The following is a 20,673-nucleotide window of genomic DNA, read 5'->3' on the forward strand; positions in this document are numbered from 1 at the left end:
TTCATGAAAGCCAGTCTTGCTTCCTTCCTTCAGCCTACTCCATACCCCATGCCCGAAACCCCTCTTTCTGTTCACGGGCAGAAGCCAGTGCTTTCCCTGGGTTTCAGGGCCCTGCGGGAGCCTGGACATGCTCACCCCACATGCTCTGTGACCTCTGGCAATTGACCTCCCCTCTGCGAGTCACAGATTCTACAGCTTTTCAAAATGAGGTGATGTGACAGGGCCTCCCAATTTGGAAATGTTGAGTAAAGCGCATGCTGAGAGGACCCTAAGGCTCTCCCAGGGGTAGTCTGTGTGTAAACAGCAGGTAGAAGGTTTGGGTTTTGATTTGTTTTGCTGTTTGTGCCTCAGCTGCCCTTTCTCAGGTCTGGTGTGGCCCAAAAGGGAGGTGTGGAGTCTGAGTGTCTTCATCCTTTAACTCCTGTTGAAGTCCACTGCCAGGGTCTCGGGGGAGGGGGCACTCTTTGGATGTAAGAAATACAAAACTAGCCATCATTTATTAAGGCTTTTTAGGCCAGACCCTGTGCTCAGGCTGTTTTCTCCCCTCTCTTATACAGTTTTTGAGATAATTGACATACCATAAAATTCAGTCTTTTAAAGCATTTGTTGTTCAGTCGCTAAGTCGTATCCAGCTCTTTTGTGACCCCACGGACTGCAGCCTGCCAGGCTCCTCTGTCCTTGGCGTTCTCCAGGCAAGAATATGGAGTGGGTTGCCATTTCCTTCTCTAAGGGATCTTCCCGGACCAGGAATCAAACCCGGGTCTCCTGCATTGACAGAATTCTCCTGTCAGTAATTCTCGAGGGGAGAATTCTCTGTCACTTCATTGACAGGGCCACCAGGGAAGCTCTTTTAAAGCATACAATTTAGTAATTTTTTAGCATAATCACAAGTTCATGCAGATAACTCCACTGTCTAATTCCAGAGCATTTTCATCACCCCCAAAGAAACCCCACACCTGTTATCAGCCGCTCCCCATTTCCCACTCCCTCGACATCCTGGTAGCCACTCATCTGCCCCCTCTTTCTGTGGATTTCCTTATTCTGGACCTTTCATATAAGTGGAATCGTGTAATTTGCGGTCATTTGTGTCTGTCTTCTTGACTTAGCATAAGGTGTTTAAGGTTCAGCCATATTGCAGCGAGCGTGTCAGCCCTTCATGCCTTTATATCGCTGGATGCCGTTTGGTTGAATGGATGGGCCACATTTTCCATCTGCTGACGGACACTGGGGTTGTCTCTACCTTTTGGCAGTTGTGAATAGTGCTGCTGTGGACATTCACATCCAGGTTTTTACTTGAGCACTTGCTTTCAGTTTTCTTGGGTATGTGTACACCTAGGAGTGGAATTCTGGGCCATAGGGATTCTAAGTGTAACCTTCTGAGGAACTGCCAGACTGCTTTCCCAGTGGCCTTGCCGTTTTCTTTCCTGTGCTGGGCTGTGTTTCATCAATCCTCACGTAAGATTCATGAGGCACAGAGGCAGCAGTTGTCACACTCACTTTCGCACGTGAAGATGAAACTGGAAAGGTTTTCAGCAAGGTCATGCAGCCGGCGAGTTGGTGATTCTCTGGCCACACTTGTGGCGATGGCTGAAGCAGTGTCTCTGCTCCCAGGCTTTGTGCCCTCAGGACGAGGGCCTTTGGCTGTGCTGGTCACAGACTCTCCCTGGTGCCTGGAGCTCCCGTGGTGATGAAGAACATGACCCTGGTGGCTTGATCAGGAGCTTGCGGGGCGGTGTCTGCTCCTAGGAGTCTTGTGTTCTCCGTTTGTCTGGTCTCCCGCTGGGTTTCATGTTCCTGACTCCATAGCGGGTACTCCAGGCCTCCTGGAGCCTCTGGCTCCCCAGTGTGTCTCCTGCTGGGAGTGGGTGCATGCATGGAGGGTGTGGAGCAGAGGTGGATTCTCTTCCAGCGGGCACTTGTCAGCTTGGCGTTAGCTTGCCCGTTGAACCTGTCCAAGGCCACTGATGACCGGCCCTCCTTCTCTCCTCTAGGCAAAGCCCATTTACGGCGGCTGGCTGCTCCTGGCTCCAGATGGGACGGACTTCGACAACCCAGTGCACCGGTCTCGGGTAAGGACTTCAGAGTGCATTCTTGGGAGAGGACTCACCAGAGAGGGCGCTCTGAGGCAGATGGACCATGGGAGGAGGGAAGTGAGCTGTGGGTCCTAGGGTGGTAGGATCCAAAGGAAACCCTTACTCAGTGAGCTTGCAGAGCCCACAGGAACAGCCTCAGTTACACATAGTTGCACCTCGCCCTTCATTCAAAAGAATGCTGCCTGTTCTGTGAGTCAGCTCTAGAAACAGGTAGATGGAAAAGGTCAGCGGGCAGTTCAGCACATGTCTGCATTGTGCTCTTTAGGCTCCCTGTTCCTTCAGTGCTGGGGTCCTCCTCCTGCAGCCCCCTCTTCCTCTCCTTTCCTCCCCAGCTGGGGGCTCAGCAGATGAGCACGAGTGAAGGGAGGCGGCCTCCAGGGCCCACTTGGCTTCTGTCCCATCTCTGCTGGGCACCCAGCCCCTGAGGGGGAGGTTCTGCTGAACACAGGATGCTGCTCAGGCAGGTGTGAGAGGAGCAGGGAGATGTCAGACCAGCAGCACCCCAGTCAGTACCTGTTGCTCTTTCAGAGGTCCCCTTGGATTTGGCTTCAGTTAAAGCTCACTTTCCTCTTCCACGAATGCTCCTCTGGGAACTGCCGCCCACCCCTGCCATCCCCTGATTCCGGAGGGCCTCTTCCCCCACTCTGGGTCTCTGCTGCCCCAGCCTGAGTGTCGCACTCTGGGATGGGGCCGTGGTACCCATAGAACATGCCTTGTATCTGGGGTCTTCAGGCCTTCTCTGGAATGGGTTTTAATTTTAAAAACAACACACAGGAGCCTTGGGAATATTTCTCGGGAAGGGCCCAGGTGGCCCAGCCTTCTGCAGGTCCTCTTGCAAGGCCACGTGAGTGCCCTGTGCCTGCCACCCAAGCATGAAGACCATGGGGCTACTGTGTTCAGTGGCTGCAGTAACTGGGGGGCAGCCCTTTCTCCTATTTCATATTTAGGTCACTAAATGGCAATAGAATTGCCTTTTCCAGCTTCTGATGGGAAATTCATTATTATAAATGATATAATTCTGGTCCAAACTAAAGAGCCATGATATTTTAGTTTATTCTTGTGGCCTTATTGCCAGTAGAAGTATGAATTTTGTTGGACTTGTGGAAATGTTGAAGATAGATTATGGGTCCTCATGATGAGCTCTGAGATTTGGGGCCCAACAGTCTCATGTTCTAGACACGCCCCCTGCCCCCACACATTCAAAGGGAGGGCCTCTCTACTCCCCATGTCAGTGTCATTGGGCCTCCATCAGCCCTGGTGGCCTGGCCTTCGGGTAGAGGGGAGAGAGAGGCCCCTTTTTCTGGTCAGTCCCTCCCTGGATATCAGAACCATTCCCACTGGTTGCCCCTCCTCAGTTTTGACTTTTGTTACTGCTCTCCTCCTCAGTGAATCTTGGAGCCTGGCTCACTTTCCCCTTTCTCACACTCCCTGTGGCTCACTGGAACAACCCTTTCATATCACTTTTCCAGATTTTCCAGAAGTGGGGAATCAGTGCCTAGCAATTCTCAGGTTATCCCATAATCAGGTCAGGTAATTCAACAAATCACGAATTCACACGTATCGTAATAAGCTCTGTACTCGGTACATGAAGAATAGAGAAAGTTGATCCGGGCAGGGTTCCTGCTCAGGAGGAGCTCACAAATTGAAACAGACCAGGCAGCTTTTTCAGCCTCAGTAACTGGAGACATGCTGGGTAGTTTGGGCCTCTCGCTGGCCCAGTCCTGACTGACGAGGCCCTGCTCTTCCACCCCGGGGCCCCGGAAGTGGAAGCTGTGCTGCCAGCGGGCCTCAGCGGCAGGCCTGTCAGGCGCAGGGGCTCCGCGTGAGGAGGGGGGCCAGAACCCTCCCTACTCCTCTGTCTTCTGTTGCAGAAATGGCAGCGCCGGTTCTTCATCCTCTACGAGCACGGCCTCTTGCGCTATGCCCTGGACGAGATGGTGAGTGCGCGCTTCCACCCCACCCTGCCCCAGCCTTTGCCAGGCCTCTTCAGCTCTGTGGTCTCACTGGGGCTTCTGCTCCGAAGCCTGGAATTTTGAAGCACGTGTGGCAGCTAGTTGCAGTGGCCCTTAACAGCCCTGACCTTTGCTTTGAGGTACCTTCTGTGGCCACGGGTGAGAGTCAGTAGTGAGGAAGGAGGTCCTTTCTGTTCAGGGAGAAGGAGCCCCTCAGTAAGAAGTGGAGGGGCTGCAGGGCAGGTGGGGTGGCCCTGGGTGGGCCTGTGCCCGCCAGGCTCTGCAGAGCCCCCTACCCTGGCCCAGGGCTCCTCTCATGTCTGTGGCTGTAGTTGGTGTCGCTCATCCGATTTATTGTTCAGAGGCCTCTTGGCCATGGGGTTGGTGTTTCTGTCACTAAGTTGGGGTGTACAGGCTCTGTCCTGTTCTGCCACCTGCCTAGTTTGCTTCCTGGGCTGGAGGGATATTTACCAACCTGGTGGAATATTCTGGCTTTTCTTTTCCACTCATTTTGTCTCCTGGCCTTTTCTCTAAAGGAGATGGTCTCTCCTAACTAATCTAAAGTGTGACTGAATTCCAAAATTGAGTACCTTTTCCTATTCCATTGGAATGTGTGAGTGTGTGTGCTCAGTGTTTTTAATTGGGACGGTTCGGGAACATCCATTCATACATGTAGCACGGTGGACCCCACCCTTTCAGTGCATCTGCTTGCTGCAGGGGTGTGAGCAGAGGACACTGCAGTCTGGTGGACACGTGGATTTTTGGTGGTTGTCACAGAGGGTACATTACCAGGTCATCAGTGCTGTTTCCACGTGGGGGGTCCTCATCATTGTGATGCCACGTGGTCACCATTTTGTTTACGGGACATGTTAACGGGTCTGATATCTAAGGATGCAATTGATAGGTATGGTACTTAGTTCTCTGTCAACAAGTGCCTCGTTTCCTTCTAAAAAATTATTTTCTTTTTCTTCTTTCTTTCTGATGATGATGTTTGTCAACAAGGATGGGCAGCAGGGGCTTTGCTGTGGACCCATCTGTGTCCAGAGCGGCAGGAGGTACCGGGGTGGTGGCACTGTGGAGGTTGGGGTAGAGTAGAATTTGCTGGAGGCAGGAGCAGGTGAGTGGATTCACCTGGACACACGTCCTTTGGTGATTGCACTGCCCCATGTGTTCACCCAACCTGGCCATCACCCCAGCAGGCGCCCTGAGGTGGGAGCTGGGCCCGATGCATGGGGGTTTACTTTGTCTTCCTTGTGCCTGGCTAACTGCTCTGAAGTCCTGCAAAGACTGACCGTGGGGAAGGGGCCTCGGAGTTCACTGGATGACTTCCAGGCAGGACTGCGCCATGAACCATCCTGAAAAACAGTTCCTGGACTTGGCTTGGAGACTGATGATTTTGATCAGGAAATCTTTCTTTAGGTCCGACTGGGGTTTGGTACAGGCCGTGGTCTCTTCAGCTCAGCTGCACAGCATGAGGGCGGCCGCTGGGTAGACACGCAGTGCACACTGGTCTGAGAGCTGGTCCTGCATGGCCCCCCACGCCCTCTACACTCCCTGCCGCCTGCCCATCCTGAGATGCTTGGGCAGAGGTGGGGTGTGCTGCACTCAGGAAGAAGGAAACCCTGGAAAAGCAGGGCCGTGGGGAGGGCGGTGGGTGCCAAGTGGAGGAGTTGGCCCTGCTCGTGGGTGAAGGGATTGGCTGACGCTGCTCTCAGTGCAGGCATACGGCCCCTCCAGGGGTAGGGGAGCTTCGTTTCTCTGTGTGCCAGGGAGCGGTAGCCGTTGTGTTGAAACACCTGTAAAGTGACATGTTTCCTTGTTGCCTTAGGAAAGCCCCCATGGTGGATGTTCTGAGAAAGCCTCCAGAGGCTGGCACTGTGGGGCTTGCAGGGCTGGAGTGGTCTCTCCAATCCTGTGGTCTGTGTCAGGTCCTTCTTCACAGCTCACTCCCGCCTCCACCTGGAGCGGGTGGCCACTGCGCCGAAGTTGCTGTGTGAGGCCTCCAGGGCCCACGGCAGAGCTGCCGTCCTGAGTCTCAGCGGCGCCAGGGCGCACAGGTGCTGCTGGACCTTGTGGAGGCCACGTGCCGCCAGACAGAGTGCAGTGCCCAGGACGGCCCCACAACCAGTGCCGGCCCAGAGACCCTGTGTGGCCTGGTCAGTGGCTTACTTATGTTTTTTTAAAGAGATTTAAGTATGTTTGATTTGCTGTCATCTCTGTTCTTACAAGGTTCAGAAGGACTTCCCTGTGAGATGTCCTGGGAGCGGGGGAGGTGATGGGGCGGGGTAGCCTACTGGCTGGGACCATGTGTGCCAGTGGAGTAGTCCTGGGCTTGTTGCTCCTGTGGGGGGCTTTCTGTGGGGTGTTCTGCTCATCAGGCAGCTGCAGGGCCAGCAGAGCTGTTCGTGCGGCTCACAGCCAGGGAGCAGACGGGCACCGCTTCTCGCGGCTGCTCAGGGCAGTCAGACCCCGTCCCCACCCCGGCCTGTGTAACAGCCATCTGGTTGTTGGTCTCCAAGAGCAGCAGCTCCACACCCGAGCACTAACCAGGTCTCCAAGATCAGAGGAACAGGGCCCTGGCGAGAGCAGCAGCTCTGAGCCGCCCCTAGCCACTGCTAATCTGCCACTGTTTCGGAGTTTAGTTTTGCCCCGTCCCTTCCCAGGTAATCTATTGCATGTAATAAATTGTAGCATTTTATGGCTAGGCCCTTAACACTTAGTCACAGTTTGTTTCAAATTGTTACTTGGGCTTTTACATTTACAGTATTACTATTTGTTTTCATTTGCTTAAGTGTGGTCTAACAAACTGGCTTTTTTCCCTGCATCCCTAGGACCCTGATAGTTTTTGGTACCCCTCTCTGCACTGTCTGACTTGGGGTCTGGGGAGCACAGGTCCTGTCAAAATTGTTGAATTGAAATCATCAACTTTCTAAGTGCGTTACTGCAGGACTTCTGTTAAGCATGGGGAGGAGGTGGGATCTGGGTACTCCTGGGGGAAGGATTAGGTATGTCCTGCCTTGAAGCTCTTAGTGGTGCCTCAGCAGAGAGAGAACACACTCCAGAGGGCTCAGAGCACAGGTGGGGACTCCGAGTGGGAGGGGGCTTTGGTCCCTGGAGGGCTGCTTGCAGATGCCTTTCTGTGTGGGGTCTCCTGCTGGGTCTGGGGCCTCAGGCTAGTTTGACTCCAGAGGTAACTGTTGCCTTTCTCTTCCAGGCAGCTCTGAGATGGGACTAACCTTCGGGATCACTTTTCCTTTTTTGGGAAATTTCTTTCTCGATACACCCACATACCCTGTAACTGGTGGGTGTGGAGGAGAGGCAAATTGCCCAAAAAAGGAAAAAAAATTTCCCAAACGCAAGCAGAGGTGAGGTGGGCTCAGGGCAGTCTCACAGACAAGTGGGAGCCTGAGCAGTTGGGCTGGGCCTCTAGTTCTTGCGGAGAGGACAGAGTGAAGAGTCTGGAAGCCCAGCCGGCTCCCCTTCTCTTCTGCCTTTGTTTCTGCCCCTATGCTAAGCTGTTCCTGCGTCTCTGCCCTTGAGCTGTGGTGCTGGGGTCACTAGAAGGCTTTCATGGGGGAGCTCCCCATCCAGAGGGGAAGCAGCACCCAGTCTCAGGTGAAGTTGCTGGGCAGTGAGACTCGGGGCAAGGGGAACCTGTGGCCAGTGAGCTCTGGTAGCCTGTCTCTTGATTTCACTTTCTCTTCCTTTTCCTCCTGGAAGCCAGGCAAAAACATTTGTTGTTGTTTGCTTTTAAACTATGGTGAGATATATGCAACAAAATGTACCACTTTAACAACTACAGTTGAGGGGCATTAAGCACACTCACACTGGTGTGTACCCACCACCACCATCCCTCCACCTCTCTGGAGCTCTTCCCATCTTCCTGGGCCAAAGCTCTGTCCCCATTAAACCCTTACCACACACCCTTCTACTTCCTGTGCCTCTGGATTTGAGGACTCCAGGGACCTCCTGTAAGTGGGGTCAAGGTACTTGTCCTTGTGTGTCTGGCTTGTTTCACTTAGCATATGTCCTCAAGGCTCATTCATGTCGGGACACGTGGTAGAATCTTCTTATCGTGGAAGGTCTGATGCAGTTAACTCTGCCCTGAAGCGAACTGACCATGGGTCTCTCCTCTGTGATACCTGTGGAGAGGCTGTGCCCACACTTCCAGGGCAGGTGTGTGGAGCCCTCCCACTGTGTGCCTTGAGATTCCTGGAAAGGCAGCCCAGACCACAGCTCTGCTGAGCCGCCTTCACGGGGGCCCTGCTGCCGGCTCCTCAGTGTGTGTCACACCCCAGGCGAGTAGTGGGGAGAGCTCTGGTAGCCCTCACGTGCCTTGCTGGAGGGCAGCTGTGGGCTCATCAGTCCCCTGGGCAAGGCGCTCCAGCCAGAGGAGTCACCTCAGGGTCTGCTCATGGGCGAGGTGGTGGGCTTGGTCTGAGCACTCCTCAGAGGAACTGAGAACTGCTGGGCTGTGGGTCTGCCTCCTTTACAGTTTTCTTCCTTAGGACAGTCCTGGAGGATGCTTGATCCCGGGACCTTTGCCTACTTGGTTTTCCCTGCGTTTGGGTCCCAGGGCAGAATGGGGAGGGACTCAGCTTGGCCCGCTGCCCGTGGGGACGCTCCTCTGCAGCCCAGTCTCCATCACACCCCTGCATCAGAGCCTCCAGATTGCAGGGCTCAGGGACTGCAGTTTCAGTAGCCACCCCTGCGACATGTAGAGGCATAGGCACCAGAGCAGCCCTGCTCTAACTGCTGGCCCTCCCTCCCCCCACCTGCCTCCACTTGGAGCTTTCCCAGGCAGACTGATTATTCTGATTCACTGGCAGCCTTGGTGGCCATCATGGCCACAGCCATGGCGGGAGGCATGTGGCCACAAGAAGGTCCCTTTCACGGTGAAGCACACAACTCGTTGGGATGCATGTGAATATTAACCACAAAGCTGAACCATAGTGCGCACCTTCTTCAGGGCAGTGGGTGGATTGTGGAGTCAGAGCTTCCTGGAAGGAGTGGGGGCCTTGGCCTCCACCCTGCCGGTCATAGGGGTTGCAGGGGTGCCATGTGCTCAGCCTGGTGCTACGTGGCTGCTCTTGAGGCACCTCCTCTAACGTGATGTTCGCTTCAGTTACTGCTTGACAGGTACTGCCCTTCCATTTCACAGAAGAAAACTGAGGTCCCAAGAGATGGTGGCATCACTCAGCTTGTGAGTGTCAGAACTGGGAGTTTGTGAGCTGGTGAGATCTGCCCGCCACTGCTGCTGCTGTGTCTAGTGGCGGGCAGCTCGGCTGCACTTGGCCACTGCGTGCGATGTGGGGAGGGGTGCTGGGTGTGGGCTGCCTGGGCTCTTGGCCTCTGGCCCACCCTCGGGTTTGTCTTTGGCCACAGATGGGAGCTCTGGTGGCTTTCCGTGTGCCTTCCAGCTCCTTGAACTAGACTCACTTCAGGCTTGCAGTCGGGTGTGTGAATGTACGTTCAGAAGTGTGTGGAAATTGCAGTAAAGACTTCACCCTGTGCCTCCAAGAGGCAGAGAAGCTTCCTCTGACCCCCATCTGATGCTTTATGAATCAGTCTCCTGTCTTTAGATTTATTTGTAAACCTTTCATGCATTTGGCCTGGCTTTGACCTTGGTACTTTTCCACCTGGGTTCACCTTCCAGGGCACGGAGGCAGACCTACTGTGTTGGGGCCGGGGGCCCGAGGGGTGCAGGGAGAGGGCAATGGTGTGGAGTCTGTACCTGGAGGGTTTCCTCCAGTCCCCCCTCTCTGAGGAAGTGGCCGGTTTGCCCTCCACATGACCTCAGGGGCTGTTGGACCCACAGTGACTCCTGACTGTTTTCCTTCCCTCCTCTGCTCAGCTGTCCCTCCTCAGTCCTGTGGTTGCTGTGGTAAAAATGGCAGTTTTGAAAAGTAACTTTAAACTTGGAAGTGTTTTCATCCTTATGTCAGCCTGTGAGCAAGATGGGGGCTGCGAAAGAGCAGGGGCCGCCCCAGCCCTATGGGTGCTCCACGTCCTGCAGGGCTCTCCCAGTGCTTTCACAGGCGGGCTGGTGACCTCCATCTTCCCCATGGAATCCTGCACAGAAACGTAATGGGAGCTTTAAACTGACGCAGTCTGGTGCTACTTCAGTTGGAGCTGTGCATGATCCCACCCTTCCTTCACCTCCCCCCACCCCAGCAGCCCTGGCTGGACTGGACAAACCTCCCCGGACAGAATCACCCTGGTGCCTCAAGGCCCAGCCCGCAGCCTGCACGAGCAGGCCTGCACCACCTCTTCCGTGTCCGCCAGTTAATTATTTTTCCAAAATAATGAACTTAAAAAACATTTGCCAAAGTCTGAGTGCTTTACCAGTGTGAACAGCCACCCTCCCTCCCCTCCCCCCCCCCCCCATTCTGTGAGCTCTGAGGCCTCTGCAGGGTCTGGGTGAAGGGGAGAGCAGCCGGGGGGCGGGGAGGGGCTGCTGCAGGACAGCTCAGCGGGAGTGCTCAGCAGCCAGGCCCTAGCCACATGTCAAGAAGGTGACTCCAGGGTTGAGGCGTTGCACCCCTGCCTGCCTTCATTTTTAGACTTGAGAGCTGCAGCTGAATTCCTTGTCCTGTCTTTACTTAATCATGACAGCTACACATCATTTTCACCTCTCTGGGAGGGATGTTGTCACAGTTAATTCCTTAATGACTCTTAAGTATAAGTGCATTGGGGATGAAATATAGTCTGTAAAGGGCTCTGCCTCTGGGCTTCCTGCAGGCTGCTTTGCCCTGGAGCATCCTTGGGTCAGCTTCAGGTTACTTGGAAAAGTTACGGTGGGTGACAGGAAAGGGCATGATGAACCCAGCTGGGACTGGGAACTCCTCCCAACCAAGCCCTGTTGTCCAAAGATCAGGGGTCAGCGGTGGCACTCAGAAGTGTCACACACCTTCCTTCCTCAAGTATGACTCCCTGGGACGCAGAAGGCTGCACCCATTAGAGTGAAGCATCCTTTGGTACAGGTGTTTCCTGGAGACTGGTGGCCAGACTGTAGGCCTTTCTCACTGAGTGGCTTGTTAAGATGTCTGAGCCTAGTGTCTACTGGACAAAGTACAGCATTCTGCCTCTGGTAGCTTTTTGTTGTCATTTACCACTCTACCTGCTGGCCTGGGTGACATTTCTCAGTGTGGAACAGCTGGGGGGTGGAGGCCACCAGTGGTTACTTATGGGGCTGTTTGGAATGAAGAACAGAGCAGACTCCTGGCAGTTACAGCAGAGGAGTTTCAAGAATGATCGGGTCCAGAAGTCCGTTTCTGGCTGGGGAAATCCACCAGTAGGTATGGGGTTACCTGGTCCTGAAGGGAAGGGCTTGCTGCTTCCACAGGGCCTGAATCTGGGGCGGGATGGATGTTCTGTGCTGCCAGTGTCTCAGAGAGCAAAGAAGTTAGAGGAGAACATGCAGGGGTGAGTGGGTGCAGAGGCTCAGATAGAAAGGAGCACGTGCGTACCTGCCAGGTGGGTGGGGAGGCTCTGCAGGTAACCCTGAATCATTCAGAGAGCCAACAGAGGACATAGGCACCACTCCCAGGGGGCCTCCTTCCTCTGTACCAGGTCCCCGGGACGCAGATTTCCGTGGGAGTCTTCCTGCACAGGGCAGTGAGCGCTTCAAGGGAGAGCCTTGCTATTTGCCTGCATAGGCAGAACCTTAAACTATGCATGTGGGTATGGGAGAAGCCTGGCACCTGTCAGCTGACCCAAGGGTGGAGATCAGTCTGCCATCCCCTTTGACTCTGGCATGTCTGTTGTACGTTTTTAAGAAGCCTCTCCCTGCCCCGGAATCCTCCCTCTCTGACTTTGAGACTCTTCTGAGAGGACCTGGGGCCTGGTGGCCCAGTGAGTGCCTTTCCGTGTCACTGGGGCCGTCCTGTGTGCCTTCATTCCTTCCCAGTTACCCACGTGCTCAGTCATGGGCAGCAGGGTAGAGGTGCACTCCCGACTGTGTCTGGTGCCCTCAAGCCTAATGAGAACCACAGTCTTCTTTCTGACCCCCCTGGTGTGCCCACAGCTGTTGTGGGACACCCGTGGCTTGTGAACAAAGGGGCTGCAGGTTATTTTACGTCCTGCTGCCCACTTGGGGCCCCTGCCAGCCCTCTGCATGTGCACGGCTCTTACTTACAGAGATGGAGGGGGTCATGGGATGGTTGGAGCAGCAGTTCTGTGAGCTGGTGGAGGGATTTCTGGGGACCTCACTCTTCAGGGGTAGCAGCTGAGACTGGGCTGTGGTGGGCATCCTTGGTGGAGGTCCTTAGAGCTGTGGGTGGACTTCTGTGGCGCTGCGACTCTGGTCTGGAGGGTGAGTGTCTGCGTTAATGGGCTGGGTGGGTCTGGCCCTCCTGCAGGGACAGGAGTGACTTTGGGTTTTAGGAAAGGGAGCAGCTTGGAATAATTGGTTAGGGAGCAAATTAAGTAGCAGTAGGGAGAGAACTGTCGAAAAAGAGTCATTTTATGAGAGTCAGCAACAGGAAACATTTGGGGTCCAAGAGACAAAGCCAAGTGACTGGTATCGGTGTGTGCACCCATGGTGCCCCCACACTTGCCTATGTAGGGCCAGGTGGCTCGAGGCCAGGCTGCAGAGTCCTCCAGGGCACAGCCCTGCACCCTGACTTCTTGGGACCCCATCATGAGCCCAGCCCTCCCTGCCTGACCGTGTTTTTTTTTTTTTAACTTTCCTGGGAAACAGGCAATACAAACAGTCTGATAAGCCAGCCCATGTAAGGTATTAAATGGAGGGCTAGATCAGTCATGTTTATGTTATTCTGACCCTGTGAAAACTGCCACTCAAGCCACGTAATGACCATGGCTGTGCTTCCTTCCACACTTGGTTTCTCTTGACGCTTATGGTTGCCCTCCCCCATTCATTTTGATTTATATTTAACTAACCTTAATTGAACTTTGCACTTCCTGACAGAGCTACAAGTTCTCCTTAGTGTGGGCAAGTCCTTCGGTCAGAGTCTTCTTTTTTTCATAGTCACATCCCTCATGGAGACTTCTCTCTGCTTGTCCCATTTGGCTTGGCTCTTCTCCAGACCTGCTGCTTAGCTCTTGGCCTGGGGCTCTCTTCAGCCTTCTCCTGAGTGTTTTAGGTTGATCTCTTGTTTTTGGTTTGCTTCTCTACTTGGTACAGCCTCTTGAGAATGGCACAAGGGAAAGAGTTCTGAGACCTTGCATGTCTAAAAATGCCTTTTTGCTTATACTCTGGATTGGCAGCTGAACTGGTTATACAATGTCAGGCTGGGAACAGTGTCCCCTTAGAGTTTTGAAGGCACCATTGTCTCTCATTTCTACCATTACCATGGAGTAGTTCACGTACGGTTCCTGACCCCATGGTGAACGAAGGGTGTTTTTTCTCTGGAAACTCTGAGGAGCTGCTCGTGAGCCCCTGGGCTCTAGAATTGCATGGGCTGTGCTTTGCTGTGGGCCTGTTTTCTCTCACTGAGCCAGAAGCCTGTGTGCCTTTCAATGAGGAAAGTTCAGTTTTTCTGGTCCAGGAGTTTTCTTGTTGTTTTTTTCTTTGGGTAATTTTTTGTTTCATCTTCCCTGGTCTTTACTCTCAGAGCTCCTGTTCCTTGGCTCTCGGTTCCTCTGGACAGTCTCTGATTTTATTATCTTTTTGCGTGGCTTTGTTGTTCCTGAGACCTCATTAACCTTGCTGTAAACCCTTCTATTTCTGATCCCAGTGATCCTGTTTTGTTCTATTCTGGTTCTTATGTCAGCTGTGACACTTATAGTTTCTTGGGGCTCATTTCTTGTTCTCTGTGTATCCCTTTTTGTAGCATCTTATTCCAGTTTCATGGACGCAGTACTGTCTCTTATAATTCCAGTTATTTTGAAATTCCATTCTGTCTCTGGTCTGACTTGCTTTTTTCTTAGTTCCCTCCCTGCCTGTTTTGGTCTTGGGCTTTCTCAAATGACTGTGACCCATAGCTCTACATTTGTATTGAAGAACAAGGTTATATGTGTGCAGGGCTTATGTGGTGATTGACTGGCCTTGTCTTAGGACAGTCAGGCTGGGAACTGGAGAGCACCCCCGATCCAGCTCCTTCCCTCTCCTGTCTGGGGCGGCCTCAGCTTTCAGGATGATGACTTTCATGGAATCTTCCACCTCCTGCCCCTCGGCCCCACCCCGCCATGCACACACACACCCATGCCCCCACACACGCAACCCCACCCCGCCATGGTGCTTCCTGTCCTGAGTCCAGAACCTCTTCAGAGAGCACCTTGTGGGTGCTGCCCATGGGAGCCTGCCCTGTGGGCTGGTGCTCCTTGAATGGGGACTCCCCAGCCCTCCTGCCCATCTCGCCTCTGAGGTTGGCGGAGGTGCTGGGCCACTCCTGAGCGTGAGGAATTCTGGGACCGCTTGAATCTGTTCCCCTGGGTCCCTCTCCAGGTGTGCACAATTTATTTACTGTCCCACATCTGCTGCTCTCTCCTGTTTTTTGTCTTTGAGAGTTATAGCTTTTAAAAATCTGTGGTCATTTTTTATTAGAGTTTTATCAGCAACTTGAATGCATCTCTGTGATTTTGGCCTTGCTTGACTGGAGGCCCCTCATGCATTTCAGGAGTCAGTGTCCACCCTGGGCATCCCCTTCATGAGCCCCGCTCCTCTGTCCTCTCCTAGATGGTCTGTGGGGCAGGTTGTTGCCCTGGGTCTGCACAGCTCGTGTGCCAGGTGTGGTGTCTTTGAGAGTGAATGTAAATGTGCCTGCTGCGAGTGTGTGTTCACCTCCTGAATTAAGGCTGCAGTGCCTTTTATGAGAAAGAGATACTTTTCATCTCTTAGGGAACAGTTCTTCTGGTCCAGGAGTTTTTGGATCAAGATGAAATTGATTCTCTGGTTGGAAACCCAAGGGTTAACGATGACCGCTGTTCCAGAAAAGTTAGAGGGAGACTCCGTCTAATCTCCCTTTGGTGAATGAGGTGACTGACTGGGCCCAGGCACCTACTTGCACCAACAATAAGACGCTTGTTGGCAGGGTCTGGGCAGGTCCTGTAACTGGTACTCTGGCCGCCATGAGAATGGCCGTGGGGGTGTGCGGCGTGGGCCTGTCCTCGCTCCGGGCCTCGTGCGCTTGTTCCCTCTCTCACACCGTGTGTTTTCCTTACGGTGCTCCCTGTGACCTGAAGGAGCCAGGAGAGGTTAATGCGTTCATCCACTTGCTGTGTGCCATGGGCAGGCTGGGAGTTGGAAAAATGAAGATGAGGAAGAGTCCTGCCCTCCAGAACCTCACAGCCGATATCAGGCAGGAGGGTTAGCTGGCACAGGGCCACGGCGCTCAGAGACACATGCCCTGCCTGGCTGCAGAGGTGCTCCCCGCGAGCTCCGGATCGCCCTCGGGAGAGACAAACTCAGAGCATTCCAGAGGTGGGCGTTCAGGATTGGTCAAAGCACACAGAGGGTGGTAGAAGATGGGACTAAAGAAAGAGGGATTTCTGCCCCCCAAAGCCAGAAATAAATATTTCATGGCGAAGAATTTGGGAAACAGTAAAAGGCACGTAGAAAACGTTGCCCTGTGCCCCGTGGCGAGAACATGCAGACGCCTCGGTTTGTGTGTCCTCCCAGGGTGTGTAGTCGTACACTTAAGTGAGGCCCCAAAATAAGATTGTTGTATCTAATGAAACGATTCTAATGGTTCCCTGTGTCACCCGTCGCAGCACAGTCTTGAACAGCTACTCTGTTCCAGACTGCAGGCATTCAAGTCGCTTTGAAGTGTTTTCTTTTTTTTCTTTCTTCCCTACTCTCTTCCTTTCCTTCTCTCTCAGTATAATGGTTCAGCTGATGATCCCAGAAGCAGAGTTACTGGGTCCAGGCTGTGAACTGTCTTGAGGCAGTTGACAGTTACTGCTGGATTGTGCTCTGGAAACTCTGTGCTCCTCAGCTGGGAGGAGGGTGTCCTTTCCATTTTCCTCCCTCCATGTCCGGATCCTCCAGATTTGTGTGGTTGTCCTGGAGGTTGTAGAGGGGCGCTTTCTGAGTGAGGCACCCCACAGACGGTTAGACCATATTTATAGTCTTAAAGAACTGAGACAGCCTGATGCATTGGAATCCTGATGATAACTGAAAAGCTTTATTTTAGCTTTCATTTCATTCTTCCACAGTCAGACCAGAACCAGCAGCAAAGGAAGTTGGAGTGGTTGGCATCACACCTCGGCTTCTTGCACCTCCCCATGCTTCTGAGAGCTAGGGGACTGGAGCAGGCAACTGAGGGGCGGCCCTGCCAAGAGCCGGGTACCACTGCTCCTTGCCACAAAGCTGCTGAGTGGCCATGACATCTGCCGGGCTTATAAAGCGTGGCAACAGCCTGGAGGGGTGGGGTGGGGTGGGGTGGGGTGGGAGGGGACTGCAGAGCCCTCTGCTCCTGCTTGCTTCCTTTTCCCTGCAGTCCGAGGCATCCTCCCTGCCTGCCGCGCGTCGCCCCAGGCTCTTCTCTCCATCACCCACTGGCCTTTCAGAGTTGGACAGAGACAAAGGTTTCCGGCCCCAGAATGTCCCTGCTTGCTTAATTCCCATGCTCTAAAAATATCCGTACAGAGCTTCTTCCTGCCCAGTCTCCAGTCTCCTCCCTACAGAATCCGCCTCACTCCCTCCCACCCCTCCCCCGGGAAGAAATAAGATCCTCGTTTCATTGCTCTTTCTAGGCTCAGAGTGAAATAAATAAGAAACGCTGGGTTTCCACAGTTAAAAGGGGAAAACTGCCTTTGTTCGGCCTGGAGGGCTGCCACCCGCCTGGGTCTGGGTCCACAGTCTGAGGGTCCTGCCTCCTGCTCTGGGAAGGGCACCAGAGAGGAAGAAAGGGGTGGGGGGACAGGAGCCCACGTGGGGTGGCGGAGGGAGGCCAGCCTTCTGCAGCCTGCGGGCCTCCTGCAGTGAGTTGCTGTGGGAGTGAGGCTGGGCTCCCAGGCCCCTGCCCGCCTGGTCAGTGTGGACCAAAAAGGAGTCTGTGGGAAGCCTCCACCCTGGGAGGCTGTGGAGACTCCTGCAGCTTTCTCAGGCATTCCTGGATTGGGCTGGAGCCTCGGCCCCTCCCCCCACCCTCAAACCCTGGATGCGTGCCTAATTGAGACTTCATTTATTCCCCCATTTTCTCAGCTCCGTAGAAAGAGACAGGCAAGTGGGTGAGGCCTCCCAATCCTCCTCAGAGCATGGGGGTAGTAAGGGGTGGCTGGGGGAGAGAAGTACTCCAGGGTGGGCCTCCTCCATCCCAGAGGGGCTGTGGATGGGGGAGGGGCAGGGAGGGGAGCCAGGGCAAAGGGGCTGCCAAGCTCGGCACTGGTGGGAAGAATTTCTTTTTTTCTCCCCACTCAGAAACCCAAAAATAGCCATGTCAAAGGCACAAGCCTTGCAAGCTTGAGGCCAGCTGAAAGCCATTTGCTTCTCAGCCCTCCCTCTCTTCCCTCCTCTTCCTCACAGGCCCTTTCTTTCCAAGCTCCTGCCCAGTCACGGGAGGACAGGGACTGCCCCAACCCACCACCGCTAGCCACAGGAAGAATGGACATCCTCTCTTCCATTGCTGGCCCAGACTGCGCCTTCACTGGTTCCCACAGGGAAGTCTAAACCCACTGCCCTGTACCCTGGTGTGAAAAGTGCCCCTGCATTTGCTTTTCTTGTAACTTTGAATTTGCTGATTAAGATTTCTTAAAATGAAGCAAATCTGTGGCTAAAATGTAGACAATTAAAATATGTAAAGACTGGATTGGATCTTGAAACCAAGGGGAGTGGTCATACGCAGGGGAGCAAATGCCACAAAAACTGTTTGCTGTTACAAGTGTTTTTCCCAATCATAAAAGTAACACACTCGTTGTACAGACTTTGGGAGAACAGGGCAGCACAAAGATGAGACGATAATTCGACAATTCAGAAAATTCTCTGATGTGAACTTCTGGGGTTTATATGATGAGATGCCCTTTCTGGTTTCCTTGATCAGAGTTACTCCCGCTGGGCATCACGTCTCTGCTGCCAGCCTGTTGCTCAGCCTTCAGCAGAGGGCAGAGTGGATGTCCTTCTGCAGGGGCACCCATCTTCAGGGGTGCTGCAGTGGGGGCTGACCTCCATCTGGGCTGCTGTGGCTTAACAAACAACACGGTTTATTTCTCAAGTCCAAGATCTGTGTGCAGCATGGCCGGGTTCTGGCACGAGCTGTCTGGTGAGAGCTGTCTTCCAGGTCCCAGACTGCTCCTGTGTCCTCAGGTGGTGGAGAGCAGAGAGGACCTCCCAGAGGCCCTGCTTCCTGGCACCGCCTCATTGAGGGGTAGGGGTTTAGCGAAGGAGTTTTGAGGAGACAGTAATGTTCAGTTCATAGAGAGGCCCTCCAGTGAAGCTGGCCAGGCTCTGCCAGTGCTCTGCAGCGTCCTGGGTGTAGGGTGATGGCCAGTTAGCCTGGAGACCTGTGTCCTTGTATCCTGGAGGGACTCTGCCTCGAGGTCCAGGTTGTCCAAAGCATCATCAGCCTGGCCAGGGAGAGCACAGCACCACCACAGGCCACCCAGGCTCACGGCTTGTTTTAGGCTGCACTTTTCCCCTCTTGGACGGAGAAGGCGATGGCAGCCCACTCCAGTGTTCTTGCCTGGAGAATCCCAGGGATGGAGGAGCCTGGTGGGCTGCCACCTGTGGGGTCGCACAGAGTCGGGCACGACTGAAGCGACTTACCAGCAGCAGCAGTTCCCCTCTCGGAACTCGTCAAAATGAAACTGAATTGGCCCATCCTCAAGCAGCTTGTCAGAAAACACCTGGGTTGTTGTGTGTGGGCTGACTTCCACCTCCGCCTGTTAGCTGACTGGCCACTTCTGTAGCCTCACTACATCTCTGTGTTCTCAGTGGTGTGGGGAAGGAGCAGTGCTTTTCAGGGTGAGCGTGGATACTGGACGCTCTGGACGAGACTGCAGCTTCATGGCCTGTCTTTCTGCCGCCCTCCTGTCTCGCTGCAGGGGCGAGGTGGGGGAGGGTCTGGCTCTGCTGTCACACAAAGGCCTGCTTCCCCAAAGGAGCCCCTTCCTCTCAAGTTTAGGGACATCTGTTGCCTAATTAAGAGATGAATGTTTTGAAATAGTACATCTAGATTTTTTTTAAAGTGTGTATTTTCTGTGTTTTTTTTTTAAAGAAACAAATTTTAGAACCATTTTGACAGTAGCATGGACAACAACAGGGACTCCAGTTGTGTATGTTTCCTTGTTTTTGAAATTATTTTCTGCAGTGGTGACAGCCCCCACCGCAGGGTCCTGATGGGTCCAGGCGACCCAGGAGGGCAGGGACGGTGCAGAACACACATCTCCAGGGTGCACCCCTTTATGGCTGGGCGGCGTCTGCTGGCAGCACCTCTCCCTCCCCATCCTCTGCGTCCCCAGGCAGCTGATGGGTCCAGAGAACTCAGGTGCTCCCAGGCGTCCGTGAGTGGCTTCTCTGCGGTTTTGCTGGGGGCAGACATCTGCTATCAGGAACCAGGTGTGGGTGCCGGGAGAGCCAGCGGCAGTGGTGAGGCGGGAACAGATTGTAACGGTGGACCTTAACACGCCACCACCGGGTCAGTGCGGGGGCCCAGGAAATGCATACCTCCAAGCCCTCGGTGGGAGTTTCCAGGAGGAGAGGTAGGTGAGAGCGTCCTTTCTTAGACGAGGCCCCATCAGCCTGCCAGGCCTCAGCCTCTCACAGCCCTTGCTGGGCAGGGAGGTCTTTGCAAGCAGAAGATGAGGCAGAGAACCTTGCTGTCAAGTCCCTTCTCTCTGGAGGTTTGCCTCCTTCTCCCGCTGTTGGGAAGTTTAAGCAGGAGGGCATCGGCATTGATGTGCTCCAGGCTTCCTACCCTGAGAGGGAGCGGGTTGGTGCCTGTGGGTTCTCTTGTGGACTGTGGAGAAGCATTTCAGTCTGGGAAGAACAGGGTGCTTGTTCCAGGGCTTTGGACTCACTCCGGGGGGCTCCAACCCCTCTGCTGATGATTCCTGGGAAGGAGCCTAGGAGCCTGTGCGGGACTCAGCTTCAGTCCTGCGGCCGGGTTTTGTGGGTCAGAGATGGGAGGGCGGGATGTGTTGCTCAGCACTATGGCATTTGGGCACAGGCCTGTCCTGAGACAGGTTGGGGATGTCAGCCCCGGCCTCACAGCATGTGTGCCCTGGACCCGCACTGTTGCTGCAGGTGGATGCCTGTGGGCACCCAAGTGTCCCTGGAGCCTGGGGTCCCTGGGGGGCATGGGGAGGGTTGAGGGGCCGTGGCCATGCCTGGCCTGTGTCCAGGCTGGGAGTCCCCTGCTGGACACTTTCGTTACTGCTCTGCTCCCCTGGGTTCTAAAACTTGGACAGCAGGGGAGACCCAGTGACTTCTGATGTGGTGTGAGCTCAGAGCAGACTTTCTCGATTGTGTGGATTCTTGGAGTAAATCAGAGAATTTCTCCATTAAAAGGTTATTTGAAGTCCTTTGGGCACCCACCTTGGGTGGGTCCTGCCTAGCCATATTCTGTAGTAGCACCAGCCCCACTTGGTTTCAAGGCTCAGCAGCGTGGTTGACAGGAGTGTGTGTGTGTTGGTGTGGGAGCAATGTGGTTGACAAGAGGGGTATGTGTGTGTCTGTGTGTGAGCAGCATGGTTGACAGGAGGGTGTGTGTGTTTGTGTGTGTGTGCAC

The 20,673-nt window shown here is 54.1% G+C and overlaps 1 protein-coding gene across 11 annotated transcripts in view; it reads left to right on the forward strand.

Annotated features, from left to right (window-relative positions):
- The window catches only part of LOC120867369 (myosin phosphatase Rho interacting protein), a 90,438-nt gene that overhangs the window by 20,713 nt on the left and 49,052 nt on the right, over window positions 1-20,673 (forward strand). For 7 of the 11 annotated variants that reach the window (XM_040245769.1, XM_040245770.1, XM_040245767.1 and 4 more), the window contains exons 2-5: window positions 1,992-2,069; window positions 3,965-4,030; window positions 17,475-17,630; window positions 19,587-19,645. In XM_040245769.1, the coding sequence (XP_040101703.1) occupies window positions 3,967-4,030; window positions 17,475-17,630; window positions 19,587-19,645 (279 nt within the window). In that variant the 5' untranslated portion in view covers window positions 1,992-2,069; window positions 3,965-3,966. The remainder of the gene's footprint in view (window positions 1-1,991; window positions 2,070-3,964; window positions 4,031-17,474; window positions 17,631-19,586; window positions 19,646-20,673) is intronic. The other 4 variants (XM_040245768.1, XM_040245776.1, XM_040245780.1 and 1 more) reach the window with 1 other exon arrangement.

This window comes from Oryx dammah, unplaced genomic scaffold (genome assembly GCF_014754425.2).
Source record: "Oryx dammah isolate SB20612 unplaced genomic scaffold, SCBI_Odam_1.1 HiC_scaffold_8, whole genome shotgun sequence".
Classification (NCBI taxonomy): Eukaryota; Metazoa; Chordata; class Mammalia; order Artiodactyla; family Bovidae; genus Oryx; species Oryx dammah.